Source organism: Mytilus edulis, chromosome 10, assembly GCF_963676685.1.
Source record: "Mytilus edulis chromosome 10, xbMytEdul2.2, whole genome shotgun sequence".
Lineage (NCBI taxonomy): Eukaryota > Metazoa > Mollusca > Bivalvia > Mytilida > Mytilidae > Mytilus > Mytilus edulis.
In genome coordinates this window covers 18,910,456-18,932,018 of record NC_092353.1, presented here as the reverse complement: position 1 = coordinate 18,932,018, position 21,563 = coordinate 18,910,456, and the positions used below count along the sequence as shown (strand labels likewise).

Here is a 21,563-nt window from a genome sequence, read left to right as displayed (position 1 = left end):
GTACTAGTATTCCTTTTTTGATTGATTTAAACGTATATATAGCTATCAATTCAAAAGAAAGGTGACTATTTTTTTTCATTAAATATCAATGTTTCAGCAAAATTGCCAATGCATAAGGGATATATATTTCCTAAATTATTCGGTATTCAATAGCTTCCAGCTGCTACTCAGGTTGTATAACATCACCATTATCCGAGTTAATGAACAATGGGTTTGTCAAAAAACGTCTCGTCCTTTTCTTAAAAGTTCATCGGATGGTACCAAGACGTTGTTGATAAATATTTCGTATCTACTTCACAACTAATACACGATGGTTTTGTCAAAAAACGTCTCGTCCTTTTCTTAAAAGTTCATCGGATGGTACCAAGACGTTGTTGATAAATATTTCGTATCAACTTCACAACTAATACACGATGGTTTTGTAGTGTAGGTTGCGGCTACTGATGTTGTTTATCCTCTTAACGTGTTTAAGTATTCTTTTATTTATCTTTAAATATGAATATATTACTTCAACTGTTTAGCTCTTTAGGCTCTCTACTTCCCCATCACGTCATTGTTTTATTATGCTATGGTAAAATTTTGTTTCTATTTTCGCCATCTAGTTTGTCTATATGCCTTTTTGTGTTGCTTTGGTACATATTTTTTGTTGTTTTTATAGTGATAGAGATTAAAACACAATGTTGACTGCTGTATTCCTTTTTTGACATTTTAAACTATTATGTCAGACTCTGTTTATTTTGTTCATACAGTTATGAAACTGTCAAACAAGTCAGAGGTTCAGCTAGCTATAAAACCAGGTCCACATAAGAAAATGCATGTACCAAGGCAGAAATACATACCTGCCAACTGTCACTATTTGCGGGAGATTTCCCCCATGGAGGCTCCCAAATTGAAATTTTGAAAGAGCAATTTTGTCCACAATTTTAAACAAAACAATTATTTTTAGTGACTTTAGGCTTATAAAAGTATGAAGAAGCCAAAAAACAACATTAAAATGTATTTAAAGGCCCCATTGAAGGTTTTTTAGGACTATGACAGCCATCTTGCACGCAAAACCCCCATGGGAATTTTGAAAAGTTGGCAGGTATGGAAATATTACATTTGTTGTCCGTACGTTTGATGTGGTTTAGCTTTTGATTTTGCAATTTGATTGGGGACAATTGGCTTTAAATTTTGTAAGAGTTCAGTATGTTTGTTATATTACTTTTCACTGATCTTGTATCTTTTCAAAATATTGACTAAATATATGTAATGTTAATATCAAACAATGAATTGTTCTTAGTACCAGAAGCATTATAGAACTGTCTACAAGTGGCATGTCACATCACCAAAGTAAGAGATCGGAAACAAAATATTTAGCAATGTTTCCAATTATAAAGGGGCATAATTTAAAACGGTTAAAGTGACACCTGCAAATTTAAAACTTGATCTGTATTTTGTGGTAATAACTTGTTTTATAATTTCATACCATTTGGTTGAGACAAACTGAAGTTAGAGAACGGAAACCAACTGCACAAGGTCATGTTTTTCTCTGACCGTTTATGACGTCTTTTTACTAAATCCATTGGATGCTGGATGTGTACGGATTGATGATTTAGTCTTATATGCAGGATTATTTTCTTAAGTTCTTATAGGCATTGAACTAGCTGTCAGTTATTTACGAGTACTCTCAGATCTGTTCCTAGTGTCTTTTTGTTGTTAGAATGTACAAGTACCCGGCCACGTCCACTTGTATTTTTGTCCATCTGATGAGTAAGCCTTTTTCAACTGATTTTTATAGTTCGTTCTTATGTTGTACTGTTATACCACTGTCCCAAGTTAGGGGAGGGTTGCGATCCCGCTAACATGTTTAAACCCGCCACATTATGTATGTATGTGCCTGTCCCAAGTCAGGAGCCTGTAATTCAGTGGTTGTTGTTTGTTTATGTTATCTGTCACCAAGGTCCACTCGAGAGCACTGTTAGATAAGGGGGAGCTAACTCATATGTGCTGGAACCAAGGGACAGGGGGTCAGTCTATCGCTAGACTTAATGTTCTGATAGGCATAGCTAAAACGCAAGGAAGGTTTTCATAATTTAATTAACGATAACGATTTAGACGAATGATAACAAATCAATCAATAAACAATGCCAAATAATAATAATCTAATTAAAGTACAAAGTATCAATTCGAAATAACAAATCCAAAGTAAAACTATTTCTCTTTAAATGTAAAATCCAAAATAAATGCCAAAACTACTAAAACATAAAATGTAATTAATCTCAATTTCAAAATATAAAAGTCTCAAAATAAAAGTTTCTCAAAAGTATTTTCTAAAGTTAAATTTATGAGTCAGAGATAAATTTAGTCTCACACTACACAGTCAACTGGTAGACTGGTAGACAGTCTTATAGGGCCAGTATAATGACATGAGTAGTGTGAGGTCACGCTTCCGAAACACTGACTGCCTTTCCAAAATTTCACAACGATATTTATACTAAAATCTAAAATAAATTAATATGTCTCGACACGTTAATAATACTCTCATTAGCAAAAATATACTTTAATTGACAAAGCCTAATCCTGTAATGTTTTGATAAAACCTAAACTTTCAAAGTGACATGTGTTAATTACAATTAATATTTCAAAATAAGTGCTTTGAGCAAACTGTGACATTTCGAGTACTAATGCCACAGCATAGGTAAAATTAATTAAACAGATTAATAAAACTTTTTCAAAATACAAACATTAAATTTTCTTTCATAAAATAAAACATATTTTTATCCAAAATAACACTAACACAAATTTAAGCCAAATAACACACCATGACATATTCCCCCCTACTCCAATATGTTTGTCCCCAAACATGATATATACATTCACATATTAACAACTTAAAAATATCTCAATACACTCTATACAAATTATATATAACCTGGCGCCAGAAAAAAAATATATATACAATTATTGTGAGCTAGCTAGCTTCTCTCAACCTTTATATTTTTGTGTTAATTTCCCAAAAAAACAAGACACTTTAACCAAAAGATGTAGTAATAAGAAATAGTATGCGTGCACTCACACTAAATCCTAGAACTACCTACATCAAAAAAAAAGTTTTAGAAAAACTAAATAGATTTACATGCTACTAAAATACTATTTTCAAGTTTTAAACATTGTCCTAACGAGTCACAAATTGTTTAAAACAAATCACCATGGATTTATCTCATTTTGGAACTCTCTCGTTAACTCTTTTAAGAAAGTGTCAATGCACCCATTCGGCACTTCATCAAAAGTCTGCCATTCTGGAGGCATATTTGGGTTCATCCAACTTAACAAAAACTCCATTTTTCCACTATTGTCAACTCTTGCTTCATGTACTTTAAATCCTTGACCACAGCTACTAAATTCCTGTTTCAGTGTTCCTTGGTGTTTTTCCTGAAGATAGTTCAATTTCTCTTTCAGCAATCTCTCCTCAAATATTGTTGTAAAGTATTTGATAAAATTATGAGCATGGTTTCGAACAGATGTAATTGAATGCCACCTCTGAATGATTCCAGTTTGAATAAGAAAATAAGCCCTTTGATTTATAAAACGCACTGCCAGTAATTTTTCAGGTTGTAAATAATCCAAAGAAGGGTTGTTATTGGTTGATAGCACATTTACAGATTCCTTTTGGGAATTGGTACTAGTTTCGTTATTTCCTTCATTTCCTGGTTTGTCAGATTTATTAAAGAATTTATGCTTTGTTTGATTTAGAGGTCTTTTTCTCTTTTTCCCACTCATTGTTCTATCCGCATGAAATTGACGCACTATATTTGTTGGAATTTTGCATGGAAAATGCCACTCAGTTTGTCCTGTTTTGAATTTTATTTTGTAATATAGTGTACCATTACCTCGATTTGAAGCCATTAGACGGTCAATGTTTTCTTCACTAAATGGAGTACAATTTCCACGTTTACAATCTTGACACGATGGTTTGGTGTTGCCAACAGGTGGATTGCGTGGTTGGTTCTGGTTGTTGTTACCAATTCTCTGGTCTCTGTTTGGTTGTTGTCTATCATTGTTGTTATCATTTTGCTGTCCCCTGTTCTGTTGTTGTCTGTCATTGTTGTCTCCATTTTGCTGTCCTCTGTTCTGTTGTTGTCTGACATTGTTGTCCCCATTTTGCTGTCTTCGATGTTGTTGTTGTCTGTCGTTGTTATCTTGTCTTCCTATTTCGTCTGGATCTAACTCATCGTCATCATTTTCATGTTCTGGAGGCGGATTAGTTGGTCTAGTGTTAGGGTCATAGTATGGCTTCAACCTATGGGCAGTTACTAGTGACTTCACTTCTTTGTTGTTAGCACAATTACGGATTCTGTATGTGTGGTTTGATCTATTCACAAGTGTTATATAATATGGACCTACCCATTTACGATGCAGTTTTGGGGCCTTTCCTACAGGAACTTTAGTACAGTATAGCCAAACTCTTTGGGTAGGTCTAAATTCTGGTTCCTGTGTATTCTTGTCGTATTGGCGTTTATTTCTCTCTTGGGCTACTTCTATGTTCTCTGATGCAATTTTCCTGGTTCTTTCTAAATTTTGCAGAATTCTTCCTAAAAATATCCTATGATCTTGGGCTAAATGTTCCTTAGGTATGAGAGAAGTATCAATCGGCAGACACATCTCTCGTCCAAACAACAAGAAAAATGGTGAGAAATCAGTTGACTGAGTTGCTGGAGTGGCTCGGTATGCCATCATGATTCCTGGTAATAGATGAACCCAGTCATCTTGCTGATCTTTAGCATAACTGCGAATAGATTGAAGAATAACGGAGTTCATTCTTTCAACAGATCCATTGGTTTGCGGATGATAGGAGCTTGTTAAATGTCTTGTAATCTGAAACATTTCAGATAATGCTTTTACAAGGTTTGAGGTGAAATTCCTGCCGCGATCTGATATGAGAACTCTAGGTGCTCCGTATCGTGAGATAATCTCCCTGTACAGTATTCCTGCTACCTCACCAGCTTCTTGTGTTTTTAAGGGGAATATTTCACTCCACTTAGAATAGCTGTCCACCACTAAAAGTACATGCTTGTATTTGTCTGGAGTTGTAGGTAGACCACTAAGTATGTCCATATGCCATCTACTAAATATGTCATCACTTATTTGTGGTTTAAGAGGTGGTCGTTTAGCACCATAATTCCTTTTCGATTGTTGACACACTTCACATGTTTTAACATATTGTTTAATATCCTCATACATTGAAGGCCAAAAGTACTTATTACGAAGAGATGAGTATGTTCTGTCGAAACCTTGATGACCACCGCCTAGAATACAGTCATGGTAAGACCTTAAAACGTCGTCACGTAAAATTCTAGGAACAGCTATCTGTTTCACTAAACGCTCATGTCTCGGTACTTGTTTACACCTCTTTGAATAAAAATGTTTTAAAATTCCATCCTCTATTTCAAAATTGTATGATTCCGCTACTATTGTTCTCGCTAAAATTGCATCATCTGGTAATTCTCTATTAAACTTATAATTGTAAATTTCGGAAAAGTCTCGACACTCTTTCTGATGTTTGGATAAATTGTTAAGTTCAAGTTCTTGAATCTCAGTTTCTTGTATGTTTGCGATTACATTTTCCTCACTTTCTCCTTTATAAAAAAATACAGTTTCAGTATACTCTTTTTCATTGATATTGTACAAATGTTCTCCCAAATCGTTTGAATCTTGTGCTGTTGAATTTGTGTACTGTTGCCTGGATAGACAATCAGCAGTATTCTTAGAGCCTTCACGGTGTATAATCTTGAAGTTGTATCCCTGAAGTAGCAAACTCCATCTTCCTAGACGACCTTGACAGTCTTTGATTTTCTGCAGATACTTAACAGATACATTGTCGGTATACACAGTGAATTCTTGATTTGCCAAATAATGTTTGAAGTGCTGTATTCCATCCACTAGAGCTAGTGCTTCCTTTTGTGTAATATGCCATCTAAGTTCAGAACCACGAAGAGATCTTCCACCATAAGCAATGGAATGCTCCACTCCATTCTGAATCTGACTTAACACATATCCCATTGAATATTCAGATGCATCTGTGGATAATATGAATGGTTTATCAAATTCTGGAAACACTAGAATAGGTGCCGAAATAAGTGCATTTTTCAGAGTATCAAATGCCCTCTGACATTCCAATGTCCAGTTGAATTTTATATTTTTCTTCAATAGTGATGTTAATGGTGTAGCAATACACGCATAGTCCTTTACAAATTTCCTGTAATAGTTTGCCATCCCTAGGAAACTTTTCACTTGTTTCGCATTCTTAGGAGTTTGAAAATTGTTCACTTTTTCTGTGTTTTCTGGGTTCACTTTAATTCCATTTTTAGAAATAACATGTCCTAAATACTTAACTTCCTTCTTTGCGAATTTACATTTGGACGGATGTAATTTTAGATTAGCACTTCTTAAATTGGTAAACACTAAATTTAAATGTTGCAAATGTTCCTCAAAGTTCTTTGAAAAAATTAAAACATCATCTATGTAGACTAACGCGATCTTAAAATTTAGATTTTTCAGCACTTTGGTCATTAAACACTGGAATGTCATTGGTGAATTCATCATACCAAATGCTAGTCTGTTGAATTCATAAACTCCCTTGTGTGTGATGAATGCACTCTTGTATTTTGTGGCAGGGTCTAACGGTACCTGCCAGAATCCTGAACGAAGGTCGATAGTTGAATATAGCTCAGGTTTGGCATCAGCTAATGTATCCAAAATGTCAGACATGTGTGGAATTCCAAACGAAAGTGGCTCTGTTATCTTGTTGAGCACTCGGAAGTCCACACAAAAACGAAATTCACCATTTTGCTTCTTCACTAACACTACAGGGCTGTGGAAAGGAGATGTAGACTCTTCGATGATACCATGTCTCTCCATCTCATCTAGTTGTCGCTCGATTTCTGCACGCATCTGTGGTGATTGACGATAAGGTGCTAAACTAACCACCTTATCACCTTTTGTATGGATGGTATGATAATGCATTTCAGTTTTACCAAGTTCAGATAAATCCTTGGCAAATATATCTCTGTTCTGGCTTAAAAATTCACAAAGTTTCTGCTTCTGATTTAAACTTAAGTCTGCACCATCTAAATTAATCCCTAAGTCTGTTAACACATTTTGACAGTTATTATTCCAATATTTCTCACTTTCCAAAACACTGCATAAAAATCCTTCATCTTGTTCTTTGAAAGCATGAATATTTCTAAAGTTAAGTAGCTGCACAACAGCAATTTGTAATTTCGAGTCCAAATAGATAGTTTGATTAGTTGGATTTAAAAGTCTGTAAATTCCCATGTTGTTATTATCAATATTACAAACTGTTTTTCCACCAGCTATAGAAAAGCGTGACTGAAGTTTATGGCACGGTTCTAAAATTACAGTACTTCCTATATGAAATTTTGGAATTTTAACCGGTATAATTGTTTCTGACTGAGGTTCTAAAATCACTGAATTCACGGTTTCTGCCAAAGCTATAACTGCACTATTGTCTTGAAAGGTTGCTATGGTAACATGAGCACCATTATCTTGATGTTCCATGTTCATTGCTGAATTCTTCTGAGTTGGTATTGTTAAAGTCATATTTTCAAAGTCGGTTTTCACTTTATTGTCTCTCAAAAAATCTAATCCTAATATAGCTTTTGCATGTAGTGTTTCAAATATACGGAATTTCTGGTAAATTTTGTATTGTCCAAAAGATAGCTGTAGTACTATTTCACCAATTATCGCATGCACTTCTCCACAGACACCTATTGCACTATTTATCGTTGATTTCTGTATCGCTGTAGTGGTGTTTAGACGGTACAGCTGATGTTGACTGATACAGCTAAAAGATGCTCCACTGTCAACTAAACATCTCACTTGGTGGTCTTCTAGTCCAATTTCGACAAAGTTCCTCTCCATGGTTGTAGTAAACTGGAAACTTGCTGTTCCTGGTATTACACTGGATAGCCTGGCACATCTGTCTTTTTGGCAGCACCATCCTTTTGAAATCCTTTTTCTACCCATGATGATATTTCTATTCCAATTACCAAACTGAAACTTAAAGTATTTTTGTCAGTATACATGTATTGTTTATGTTCGATTCTCTCTGACTTAAGTTATAACTTTATTAATTATGCAAATAAAATCTCTCCTGAACTAAATGTTAAATTCTCTCTACTATGAGTCAAATTTCCAGATCGTATAAAATTATTTGCACAAGTACAGTTTCTCCTGAACTGAATTTTATCTCCTGTAAAGTTTTTGCACAAATAAATATTTATCTAAAGTTAACAGATTCACACCAAGAATCAACATACATCTATACTTTTCACTTAAAAGTTATTAAAGTGTATGATAATAGGCAAGATGTACTTATCTTTTAGTTATGTGTTGTTTAATCTGCAACTTGTCTCTCCTGCTACTGGTTCTCTCTTCCTCTCATTGTCTCTCCTACTGTTATCTCAATTTTGAAATTTTAAGTTTTAAATAATTTTGAATTAATTTTGCCAACCTACATTCTAGCTATGCAGTTTTAGAATCTAATTTGTATCATGCCCCGGGTCAATCCACCATATCTGTCACCAAGGTCCACTCGAGAGCACTGTTAGATAAGGGGGAGCTAACTCATATGTGCTGGAACCAAGGGACAGGGGGTCAGTCTATCGCTAGACTTAATGTTCTGATAGGCATAGCTAAAACGCAAGGAAGGTTTTCATAATTTAATTAACGATAACGATTTAGACGAATGATAACAAATCAATCAATAAACAATGCCAAATAATAATAATCTAATTAAAGTACAAAGTATCAATTCGAAATAACAAATCCAAAGTAAAACTATTTCTCTTTAAATGTAAAATCCAAAATAAATGCCAAAACTACTAAAACATAAAATGTAATTAATCTCAATTTCAAAATATAAAAGTCTCAAAATAAAAGTTTCTCAAAAGTATTTTCTAAAGTTAAATTTATGAGTCAGAGATAAATTTAGTCTCACACTACACAGTCAACTGGTAGACTGGTAGACAGTCTTATAGGGCCAGTATAATGACATGAGTAGTGTGAGGTCACGCTTCCGAAACACTGACTGCCTTTCCAAAATTTCACAACGATATTTATACTAAAATCTAAAATAAATTAATATGTCTCGACACGTTAATAATACTCTCATTAGCAAAAATATACTTTAATTGACAAAGCCTAATCCTGTAATGTTTTGATAAAACCTAAACTTTCAAAGTGACATGTGTTAATTACAATTAATATTTCAAAATAAGTGCTTTGAGCAAACTGTGACATTTCGAGTACTAATGCCACAGCATAGGTAAAATTAATTAAACAGATTAATAAAACTTTTTCAAAATACAAACATTAAATTTTCTTTCATAAAATAAAACATATTTTTATCCAAAATAACACTAACACAAATTTAAGCCAAATAACACACCATGACAGTTACATATTTGATTTTCATTCTTTTTTTTTATATAAATAAGGCTGTTAGTTTTCTCATTTGAAATGTTTTACATTGTCATTTCGGGGCCTTTTATAGCTGATTATGCGGTATGGGCTTTGCACATTGTTGAAGGCCATACGATGACCTATAGTTGTTAATTTCTGTGTCATTTTGGTCTCTTGTGGAGAGTTGTCTCATTGGCAATCATATCATCACATCTTCTTTTTTATATTTGGTACTTACAGACGGATGTAGACGAACAAGGGTAAATGTCATGCCCCATCCACTACTGTGGGGGCATAAAAATAATATAGTACCTATAGAAGCATCCTGCAAGATATTAAAGATGTAGCTCAAAAATGAAGATAGCCATACAAATCATCTACTTATATCCACAGATGAACAGATGGACAAAAGGGGAAAATTAATAGGCGCCTCTTCATTTCGTCGCGGGGCATAATTATAATAGAGAAAATAATCCAGGAGACCAACTAATGGGAAGATACTGAAAATTGGATATATAAATATATGTAATATTGTACTCCATTTAGAAACTAGACATTTGGTCATAATATCAAGCTGACTTAGTCAAAAGAATATTTCAGATTACCTCAAAATATTACAAAATTATTTCTGTTTTAGTAACATTTGTCAAACAGTTTGATATCTCATGTAAATCTGTCACTTTTTCCTCAAGTTTCTGGTGTTTCATCTATATTTGAAACTATGTGTAAAGATATACTAGTAAACACTTTGAATAAATAAATAAAATATTGTGTATTGGCATTTTAATTAAATTCTAATTTTTCAACAGAAATTTCTTTTTGCACCAAAAGCAATAAGTTGTATAAACGTTTGAACAAGCTTTACACCAACTTTTATCAAGACATTGTTATCACCTTTAGTTGTTCGCCATAAAGGTTTCACTTTGTCCTTCTAATAGTTATTAAATTAGAATAAAAAAAACGTACAGAATATTTAGGAATACTATGGATTTATTATTTGAAGTATACCTATTTTCTAGGAGTTTGTTGGAACAGTGAAACCGCAAATATAAATGTTCAACGAATTGAAATTTGCTATATGATTATATGCATTCTTTTGAGAAAACCACAAAATCAATTATCAACGAAAATGCAAATTTTTCCCAATCTACAAAAATTGGAACCAATGAAAATAAATGAATCAACAGTACAGAAACAACTTGGAAAAGCTGTAGGTCAAGATGTAGGTCAAGATGTAGAAAATGGAACAAATTATTCTTCAACACCTGATAAATGTCATAATCAAGGGGTACAATCAAAATCACGTGATGGATATACACACACCGGAAGTAACAGTCGAGCAGACCGCTTGAAAGGTAAGTAGTCGTATTTACTTGTTTATATCAATAAAATTTAATAAATAAGGTAGTGTACCGAATGTAGGATACTATCTAGTTTTGAAATACACAATTATCCTTGCTGGAAAGCGTGCAGTTAATGCGAACACTTCGACACAGTTCCAAAATTTCACCGTCGAAGTGTTTGCAATAACTGCACGCTTTCTAGCAAAAACAATTGTGTATTTTAAAACTACATACTATCCGACATTCGGTGTGCCAACTTATTAATCAAAATTTAATTGATATAAACAAGAAAATGCAACTACTAACCTTTCAAGCGGCGAGTTCGACTGTAACTTCCTGTGTGTGTTTATCCATCACGTGATTTTGATTGTACCCCTTGATAATGTTGCTGTTTAGATTTAATCACTACTTTTACCTTTATCTTACATTCCTATAGCTCCTAAATCAACGAACTTAGGACTATATCTTTCCTTATAAGTCCATATAACTCATTTTTTTTTACCAATTTAGAAATACAGGACACATGGGAGATTTTTGCAACAAAGAGAAAATTTTAAGAACTCAAAATAAGAGACTTGACAGCCTGTTTTGGTTTTACATTTCTAAGGGGAATAACTGAACACAATTACTGAGTTGTCCTTCCTTTAATTTTTTTAGAAGTTAACAAAAGATGCAATTCAAGGTCATGTGGAAGTGCACTCAGTTTGTGTTTACATAAAATTGATGGAAACTAAAATAGAGGATCTAATAACAATTAGAAAACTATCACTGGATACCTCTTTTCATAAATTAATACAAAGCTCATTTGTGAATTTTTTTATATATTATATTTTTATGACAATTCCTAGATCCATCCCCCTTCCATTCACAGTAAGTATTCTGGATGACTACAATGCTATGATAGTAAAAATTCTAATGTGACTATGCTATCTTCCAAATCTCTGATCTGTATCTCCATAAGAGTGTAATAATGATATAAAAGATTTGTATGTCAATCCATCATGTGTTTGATGCGTTCTGAAAAATAAAAAAAGTTTGTAATATAAAAATATCAATAATCTAATCCCCTGAAATAATGAAATATATTATATTTTTTACTTTGTTTTCCCATTTTTTTAATCTTTTAAGCTGATGTGCATATTTCAATTAAGTATCATCTAAAAAATCTTTTCTGTTATGACCACCAATTTCAAATTAAAGAGTAAATCCTTCTGACAAGTTCAGACAAAGAGGGGAAGTTTCATGCTTACACATTTTATGAATATACCAGGTCATGTCAGAAAATTGTGTTGTTCTTTATTACTTGTTTTTTTTCTATAAAATCCTCTCCCCTCCCCCTGTATGAGTAAGTAGTTTTTTCATTGTTTTTTTAATTTTTTGTTGTATCTATATGCACGATATGCTCTAATTTAGAATAGTCTAGTACTTACAAAATTTCTGTAAGTCTTATTTGCCAGGGTAAAAATCCTAGTAATGAATCAACTGTTCCAAATCTGATGATAAGGTCAGGATCTGGAAACTTATTTGTTCCTAAAAATACAAAGAAAATCATCATATTTTGACAATTTTACTTATTATGTCTGTTTTGTATATGCATCATTGTAAATATAATTGAATTTGATGCGATTGTCATACAAGGGAGAGGTTTAGCACTATAAAACCAGGTTCAATCCACCATTTTCTTCATTTGAAAATCATGCCTGTACCAAGTCAGGAATGACAGTTGTCCATTCATTTGACAAAAATGTTTGATGTGTTTTATCATTTGCTTTTGCCATTTGATAAGGGACTTCCAGTTTGAATTTTCTTCAAAGATTGTCAAGAGTTCAGTATTTTTGTGATATTACTATTTTACCAGTAATCATGTTACAAACAACTCCCTAATTTTTTTATATACTTTTTTGTTTGACTATCAAACAAATACCATTCACTCATATTCACACATTCTCTTTTCAGTACAGAATCACATTTATGATCTTCCAATAATGATCTACCATGTCTACTGTGATTCAGTAATATTCCTTGGATAACAATTTTCGTGAATTTTGTTGGTATAGGGCTAGGTGAACCACTAAATTAAATGCTCAACAATTGACAAATTTTATATAGGCTTCTACAAAAGTCAAATTAAATATCCACAAACAATTAAAGATAACTGTATTGTGTATTTAAAGCTTTAAGACGTCAATCGGTAGTTTTACTATCACAAATTTAGTTTACCTGGCAAAGCGTAGCAGAGACAAGTAAACGGGTAGTTGCGACAGTAAAACTACCGATGGATGTCCGCAAAGCTTCAAATACAATACAGTTATCTCTATTCTAATGCAAAACAAGTTCATAATTTAATGTCAATCATTATTTCAGTGTAAAATTTTCATTAAAGAAAATTTCGCAAAAAGATGTTATCTTCTTAGGTCCCTACACTAGGTGATGTCATAGGTATGCTTCCTGCGTCAAGCATAAACACCGGGCGTTTTCTGGCTTCTATGCCGCTTCAGAATGTAATAAAATTTGATAAAAAGAAGATTTTTAGGTGCAACATGTGACTTTTTTTGGCTTATAATTGTAGAAATTACATGTCAATGCATTCAGCAATTCAAAATGTCGGCTTCCTTAGTTACAGACAAGGAGATAGAGAATTTTACGCTAACTGTCACTCAATCAGAACCATTGATACAAAATAATTGCATTAGAATGTAAGTTTTACTATTAAAACCCACAATAATAAATCAATATACAGTTTTTCCTGGGTTCTAATAAAGAGTTTTAAAAAAAGATAACTACACTTACATGTAACTACCCAACATTTAAAGGGTGCAATCATTTGGGCTATGGACCATTCTTAACCTATAAAACACAAGGATTTTCTTTTTCTAGTTAATGAAGTATTTGGGATTTTGATATAAAGCCTTTTATGAAAGCTCTGATTCAAAAATATTTGTCCATGTAAGATATGAATGTTTTCCTGTGAAATGTCACCTTGTTATCCTGCAATCAGTTAATTACTGAACAAATAACAGGTACATCATTATTTTTTTTGCTTTAATTGTACATGTACATATACAGTTTCCTGTTACCCACTTCCATGTTGAGCAAGCAGTAATATGGATATTTCTTTTGGGTAACAGTTCATAATGTTCACTGTCTCTTTTCAACAAAGTCAATTTCTCTGAAAAAGTCAGAGGCAAATTTTGTATTTTAACAACCAATGCCAAAGTACCAGGTGTACATTTCAGGAGTTCTACCTTTATAGTAAACATGGAAATTGAGAATGCAGTATCACTGAAAAAGAATATTAGTAATGAAATTTAAATCTAAGTAGTATACCTTGTAAAATGTTATCTATATGCTGTATTGTAATGTCCTCCAACTTTCGCTGATGTGTTGCTACTTCTCTGGATAAATTTTGTGCTAACTTGACTAGTTCTCTCCTACCATCTTCAGGACCCACAAGTTGTATATCTATTTTACAATTATTACTATATCCTGCAATGATAATATAAAGCATATATATCAAAAGTTAAATATTTATTGATATCAGTCATGTCAGTAGCAATCCAGAAGGTCAAAATCAAATTGTTTCAGGGTACCTGTACCTAATCAAATTTATTAGCCTCCAATTCTGTTCTTCGTTATAATGTCACTTTTGGTAGCAATTTTTGAAAAGTGTCAAACTCAAAGAGATCTGACCAAAGAGCAGAAAACGATAAGTCAATAAACTCATCATAGATACCAGGACTTAATTTTATATATACACCAGATGCGCATTTCGTCTATAAAAGACTCATCAGTGACGCTCGAATCCAAAAAAGTTAAAAAAAAACACCAAATAAAGTAAGAAGTTAAAGAGCATTGAGATCCAAAATTCCTAAAAGTGTTGCCAAATACAGCCAAGGCAACCTATGCCTGAGGTAGAAAAGCCTTAGTATTTCAAATAATTCAAAATTTTGAAAACAGTTAATTTATAAATATAACAATATCAATAATAATTCATGTCAGCACAAAGTGCTGACTACTGGGCTTGTGATACACTCGGGGAAATAAATCTCCACCAGCAGTGACATTGACCCAGTGGTTGTAAAAAAACTCATCATAGATACCAGGACTAAATTTTATATATACGCCAGACACGCAGTTCATCTACAAAAGACTCATCAGTGACGCTTGAATCAAAAAAAAGCCAAATAAAGTATGAAGTTGAAGAGCACTGAGATCCAAAATTCCTAAAAATGTTGCTAAATACAGCTGAGGGAATTTGTCTTCCAAATTATCTTGAAGGATCAGTGATCTCACTATCTGTAGAACACCCTTGGAACATTAAATATGGCAAATGACGAAGTTTGGTTTTTGATCCTAAGATTTTATTACTAGAAATGTAGTCAGAAACTGTTTTATGATTTTAGTCCTATCAATATTTAGAAAATCTGACATTTGATGCATACCATTTTCTAAATATAAATCTGTCTGGTTATTGGTATGCAAACATATACTGTATTTTGTGCTCTCATCATGTAAGATTTCTTTCTGTTTCTTTGCTACAACCCCTTTTAAAACAGCATGATTTCTTTTAAAATCACCTGGAAAGACATACAAATGTACATGTAAATTAGTGCTCAGCTTCTACATGTACATGATATATACATGGTACACAATGATATAAACATATTATAATAAAATATGTTCAAGGTTGTAGTATAAATGTTTTCGACAAATAATCTTGTATGTAGACTAAAGTATGATTAGCTCTTTAGTTACACAAACATGTACTTAACAAAAATCTAAAGGACAAAGGGAGATAACTCTGCTTATAAATTTAGTATCTGATGTACCAAGAAATTCAGTTTACTTTAACCCTGACTTACTTGAAATTATCATTTTCTTTATCATTTTGAGTTACATTTGATTTTTTATTTACATGTATATATTACATTGTATATATTACATTGTATATAATATATATATACAGGTGTGTTTTTTTTATAGTGGCAAATTACATGTACAACCTTGAGAAGTGCTAGAGCTATATATTAGGTTGTTACATATGTACTGTCGGTTTTGATTCAATTGGTGTGTTTTTTATTGATTCCAGGAATATCAACATAGTTTCATAAGACTGAAAAAATGACCTGGTAGCCATAGATTAGTATATATTCCTTCAAACAGGGTTCTCACTAAGGCGAGTCCATGAGTCGTGGACTCATCAAAATCTGTCTGAACTTACCATTTTCAAAACTGGTGAGTCCACAGATGCATCAAGATTGAAATATTTTGTTTAAACTGAACACAGTTTAACACAAATATCATCATTTTATAGAAAAAGTTTAAAAGTGATCTGAGTTTAATGTCATTTCATTGCTCTGTTAGGAAATAGAGACCAAAACATTTGTAAAATACTACATATTAGGCCAACTAAAATTAATTAGTAGATTTTCATCCAAAGTTTTGAAAAAAATGGGGCGGGTGGGAGGATTTTATTTTTTAAATTTTAATCAATTTGAAATCTTCTTGTGGCGTGAACTTCATATATATATATATATATGCAAGTGTTATCATTACAAAATTTAGCTTATACCATGTAAATGTTTAAACATGTATAAAGAATCGTACATAATTCTTGAATAAACATCTCTGATTTGCAACGCGGACTGTTCTACATGCAATTGCTACTTTAGAAACATATTTTCAGCAAACAGTAAAACCATGGAGAAATTCTCTATTCATTTGACTACCAACTCCAAATTTATTTTGCTCTCTAAGCGATGGTTTGTAGTCCCCATAAACTTATGCAAATGCAATGGAATGCAGCACAAGTATTATGAATGAAATGAACACTCAAACAAGTGCTGCAAGGAATAGTAAAGTTGGCACTTTTAAGACTCTCAAGTTATGCAAGAAGTGACGCATATATAATTACATTGTAAATGGTATTTTGTGTTTTTAAAACAAAAACAATAGCCATAAGTTAATCTAAGGGGTTTCTAGTACACAATGTGTATGTTTGCCGACTTTTTGAACTCTTTTTTTTCTACCAATTTGTTCCACGATTCTTGCACTTTGGAAATCATTCACAGCCCAAATTTGCTTACACAAAGTCAATGTATTATTAAATAAATCCACAATTTTCTGATGAAAGAAATCATAAGTTCCAATTTGTGATATACCGCGATTTGCGTTGGACACAGCGTATTTAATACTCGTAATCCGAATATTTCATGCCCTTCTGGTAATCTTTCTATATTCTCTGTAGATGATACTGTCATCATTGAGCAGCAGATTTTGTCAGTGCTCTAGCTAGAAATTAAAAGGGGCAGGGTGCCAGTGGAGGGCAGGGCACTTTTTTTGATAAGAAAAGGCACTGCTCATTTTTTTGTCTACGTTTCTGTGTGTATCACGAGTTAACGAATCTCTTTTTTTTTTGGACTGTATATGTTGTTTTTTTTAAATAAAGATGCTTTTCAACTATAGTCTTTATTTCATTGTTTGTGTAGTTATGAATGGTATAGTACATCTTCATTAACATATTATGTTTTTAGAGTTTAACTTCACTCTACCCATTATCGAATATGTGTTTTTTTTTTTTTTTTAATCTATATAGGAATTACAGCTTTTAATACATCATTTGACCTAAAACTGAGAGCATTACTAATTTAACAATGTTTAGAACATGGATTGCTAAAAGTATAATTATCAAGTAGAAATTGCAATATATATTTTTTAATATGTTCAAAGACAGTTAATATCTTTAAGGTAACATTATTATGTTATTATATATTCAATTGGTAACTTATTCTTTTTTTTGATACTAGATAATATTTTAAGAGCACAAATTTGTAATAAGCTAAAACAGGGGAAGTAACTCCAAAATCAATTTCCACCACGTTTGAGTTAATTAAAAACTGTGCTTGTCGCTAACAAGTTGAGATGGAAGGCAATTCTGTAAAAGCATAGTTTTATTTTGATGACTTAAATTCAATTCTAAAGTCATGAAAGTCTTCATTTATATACGCTCTTCCATTGTGACTTGGAGATCGAAAATGCCGACCCAAGCTAAACACACTCGTTGACACATTCATCAAAAGTATGACAAAAAGATACATTGTCCTAATTAAATTACCTAGTTATTAACACTTTTGAAGTCTTTATCATTGTAATTGATTGTAATGACATGATTAACCTGGGGGCAATCACACAGGTGTCATATATGTAATTAACTTGGAGATCAGAAATCGATGAAACAAAATTTTACCAAAACGGCACAAGATAATTTTGGAAAAAGACGTCAGGGCAGAAGGGCGCGGATGAAGGCACCCAGGGCGCGGCTGAGGGCACCCAGGGCGCGGCTGAGGGCACCCAGGGTGCGGCGCCCTTCTATTTTGGGCTAGCGAGACCACTGTTTGTCAACATAATCGTTTTAAAGTCACTCGAAACAAGAAATATGAAAAACCGAAATTTTATAAACAGGAAGTTCGAATGAAACGAAATTATTGACAGTTACCGGTAACGGAAATGAACAAAATCTGGAAATCGTAAATTTTGCAAAATAAAAAAATCGAGGCAGGACGATTTCAGAGGGGCGGGCGGGGATGAAAATCTATCAATTAATTTTAATTGGCCTTATTGCAATAAGATATTTTCTTCTTGCTGTTGGACTCATCATGGCTTAAAATGACGAGTCCTTGGACTCTCCTTCAAAAATCCTTAGCGAGAAGCCTGTTCAAACAAGAAGTTCCATATTGTAAATGAGAGTATACATACAAATTGTGTTGAATGAAACTATGTGAGATACATGTACTCAAGTTTTAAGTGACAGCCAAACGTGACTAACAATTCATCAATATTTTTATTTGTTTTTTAAATCATGCAAAACTTCAATATTTAAACTGTTATGGATGAAGAGGAAGTCATGAGTAAGGTATAATTTGACTAATAACATCACTGTTATTTACAAGGCCCCACCTCTAAATCCGTCTCTGAGCCCCTAAACAAATATATATACTAGTTCAGTGATAATGAACGCCATACTAAACTCTGAACTATACACAAGAAACCAACAAAAAAACAAAAATACATAAATAACACCAGACTATATATTTACTAGCAGTTAACTGACATGCCAGCTCCAGACTTCAATTAAACTAAAACTGATTGAAAGATTATGTCTTCATCATATAGACCATACTTCTTACATTCTACACAGCTGGAACTAAAAGAACATAACCCATACCTAGGAGTGGAGCTGAATTTTGTATTTTAAAGAAGAAATTTATATAAATGCCCTCAAGAAATTAAACAACACGCTTACATTGCTCTGGTAAGTATGGGACCCCCATTGCACTGGACATCAAATGTACAGAAATGGTACAACACAGGGCAGCAAGATTTTTGTAACCAAGAACTACAACTACTAACCTGGCTCCATGACTGCAATCATATACAATCTTTGAATTGGCCTACTCTTGAAACGAGAAGAACAGCAAATCGCTTAATATTATTTTAGAAAATAGTGTACCATCAAGTAACCACTGAAATCCCAAATATTACCTCGTCAACAACAGGAAAACACGACATAGCCACACAGTCAGCATCATGCAGTCACAATGCAACACCTCCGAATACGAAATCAGAGACTGGAACCATCTACCCGGAAAAAACACAATTGACACCGACTCTGACACTTTTAACGAACAACCTCTGGTCACACTTTCATCCTGAGCCAGAGACACAGTGAATTGCTGTAAAGACCATCCTTGTTTTTGTCCTGCATTGATCACAATTTTAAACTTGTCTATACATGATATATATAAATTTTATTTATTTTCTTGGTTTTGTTGATCACAACCTGTACAGCACCTGCACTTGATGATACAGCATCAGCTTGATGGCATTTTTCCGTTGCTGATTAACAAAAGAAGAGATGAAGAAGACACACCTTATCGCTAATCCCAGTTGACCCGGCCGCTTGAACTTTTGACGCATACAACAACAACTTTTCCATTGTGGCGTCAGATGTTTTGTTTTATGACGTCAACATTTTATGGGAACCTGCATGATATCAAGCAATGGCCGACAAATAGCGATAAGGTGTATTGTAGTGTTCTTATATTATCTAGAATTTGCTCATGTGTCAGAAAATTATATTTGCTTGAAGTTTAACCATTTGAACTTACCATTCACATCATAAACACTGATACAAGATATCCCTAAAGCTAGTGACCATATTATAATATTAGCTATATCTGTGTATGAAAGTTTTTCTTCTAAAACAACTATTCCTATATGTACCGGCAACTTGTTTATCTGCCTTGCATCAGCTTTGATGAAGTCGACTGACGATTTTTGTTTAAATACCAAGCCGAAATGTATAAAATAACTTGTACATTGTTTTACAAACACTCCAAATGATAAAATACAATGAATTAGTCGTAACACAAGTTGTTCAAACATAGTTTACGTAGTATTATTAGTTTTAGCTTCTGAAAGAGTGGATATCATAATTTATCGGATCAGGCACCGGTCTTGTGTTCTCGTGTACCGGAAGTAATACGGTTAGAATGCTGAGGGCACTTCCTCTTTCGTGGAAAACACTATAAAAACACATAAGATAATAAAACCTGATGCAGATCAACTTTCTACTGAAATTAAATACAAAATATCAGTATCCCTTAAAACCCCTTTGCTTGTGCATTGAATCTGTCAAGAAAACGGAAAAGTATAAAAAGTATGGAGCACAAAAATAACATTTTCAACTCACTGTGCTTTCCTTGACGTCCGCGTTTAAAATTGAACATAAATTATAAAAATTTAAAAAAAAATGGGATTGAAATACTATGACCACAATCTCATATGCCCTAGAGTTGATCTGATTTATAAAATTGACCATCTTGAATTATTAAACTGACAGGGACTTTCTATACTAATATACTAGTATAGAGAGTCCCTTGTGTACTTTTTTATTTCTATTCTGAAAACTGACAGGTGATTCATCGCAATGTTAAAGGGGCACTAGGAGATATATAAAACATTGCTCAATCATTAATGAAATGCAAATAGCGGAAATAATATTTGGTTTTTAGCAGCCAGCATGGTTCAATTTTGTCAAAATAAGCTAAAAAAAAACCACATTGATTATGAATTATTCACTTGAAAGTGAATAATTTGACCTCATTGAATCCATATGCATGCCTCTGAAATAACTGATGCAATAAAAAATTTAAAGAATAACAAATCACCAGGATTAGATAATATTTTAAATGAGTATATAAAATATTCAACTCCAGCACTGGTACATATTTACTGTAAAATATTTAACATTGTTTTAGAAACAGGAATAATACCAGAGCACTGGACTATTGGTATAATAATACCAGTTTTTAAAAACAAAGGAGATACCATGGATCCTGATAACTTCAGAGCAATAACAGTAATAAGCTGTCTAGGAAAAGTCCTCACATCAATAATTAATCAGTTCTAGGTTAACCTTTTTTGCAAATGAAATTTCCTTAATTTCAAACAACCAAGCTGGATTTCGAAAAGATCACTCTACAACCGATAATTTATTCGTATTGCATGCCTTAATATCACTGTATCAGTCTTTTGGTAAAAAACTATTTTGTACATTTGTTGATTTCCGAAAGGCCTTCGACACTGTATGGAGAAGTGGTCTGTGGAAAAAACTACAGAACAGTGGTATAAAAGGAAAAATATTTACTGTTATTTTTAATATGTTTAATAATATTAAATCATGTGTTAAATACA

General features: G+C 32.8%; 1 protein-coding gene across 1 annotated transcript; it reads right to left on the bottom strand.

Moving 5' to 3' along the window:
* Positions 1-11,609: 11,609 nt before the first annotated feature.
* Positions 11,610-20,363, bottom strand: LOC139490557 (dehydrodolichyl diphosphate synthase complex subunit Nus1-like). The gene is made up of 5 exons (XM_071277392.1): positions 19,976-20,363; positions 15,251-15,385; positions 14,136-14,294; positions 12,239-12,338; positions 11,610-11,825 (listed from the first exon to the last, which is right to left on the bottom strand). Exons 1-5 carry the CDS (start codon positions 20,250-20,252, stop codon positions 11,735-11,737), a joined length of 762 nt encoding a protein of 253 aa, XP_071133493.1. The 5' UTR covers positions 20,253-20,363; the 3' UTR covers positions 11,610-11,734.
* Positions 20,364-21,563: the final 1,200 nt, after the last annotated feature.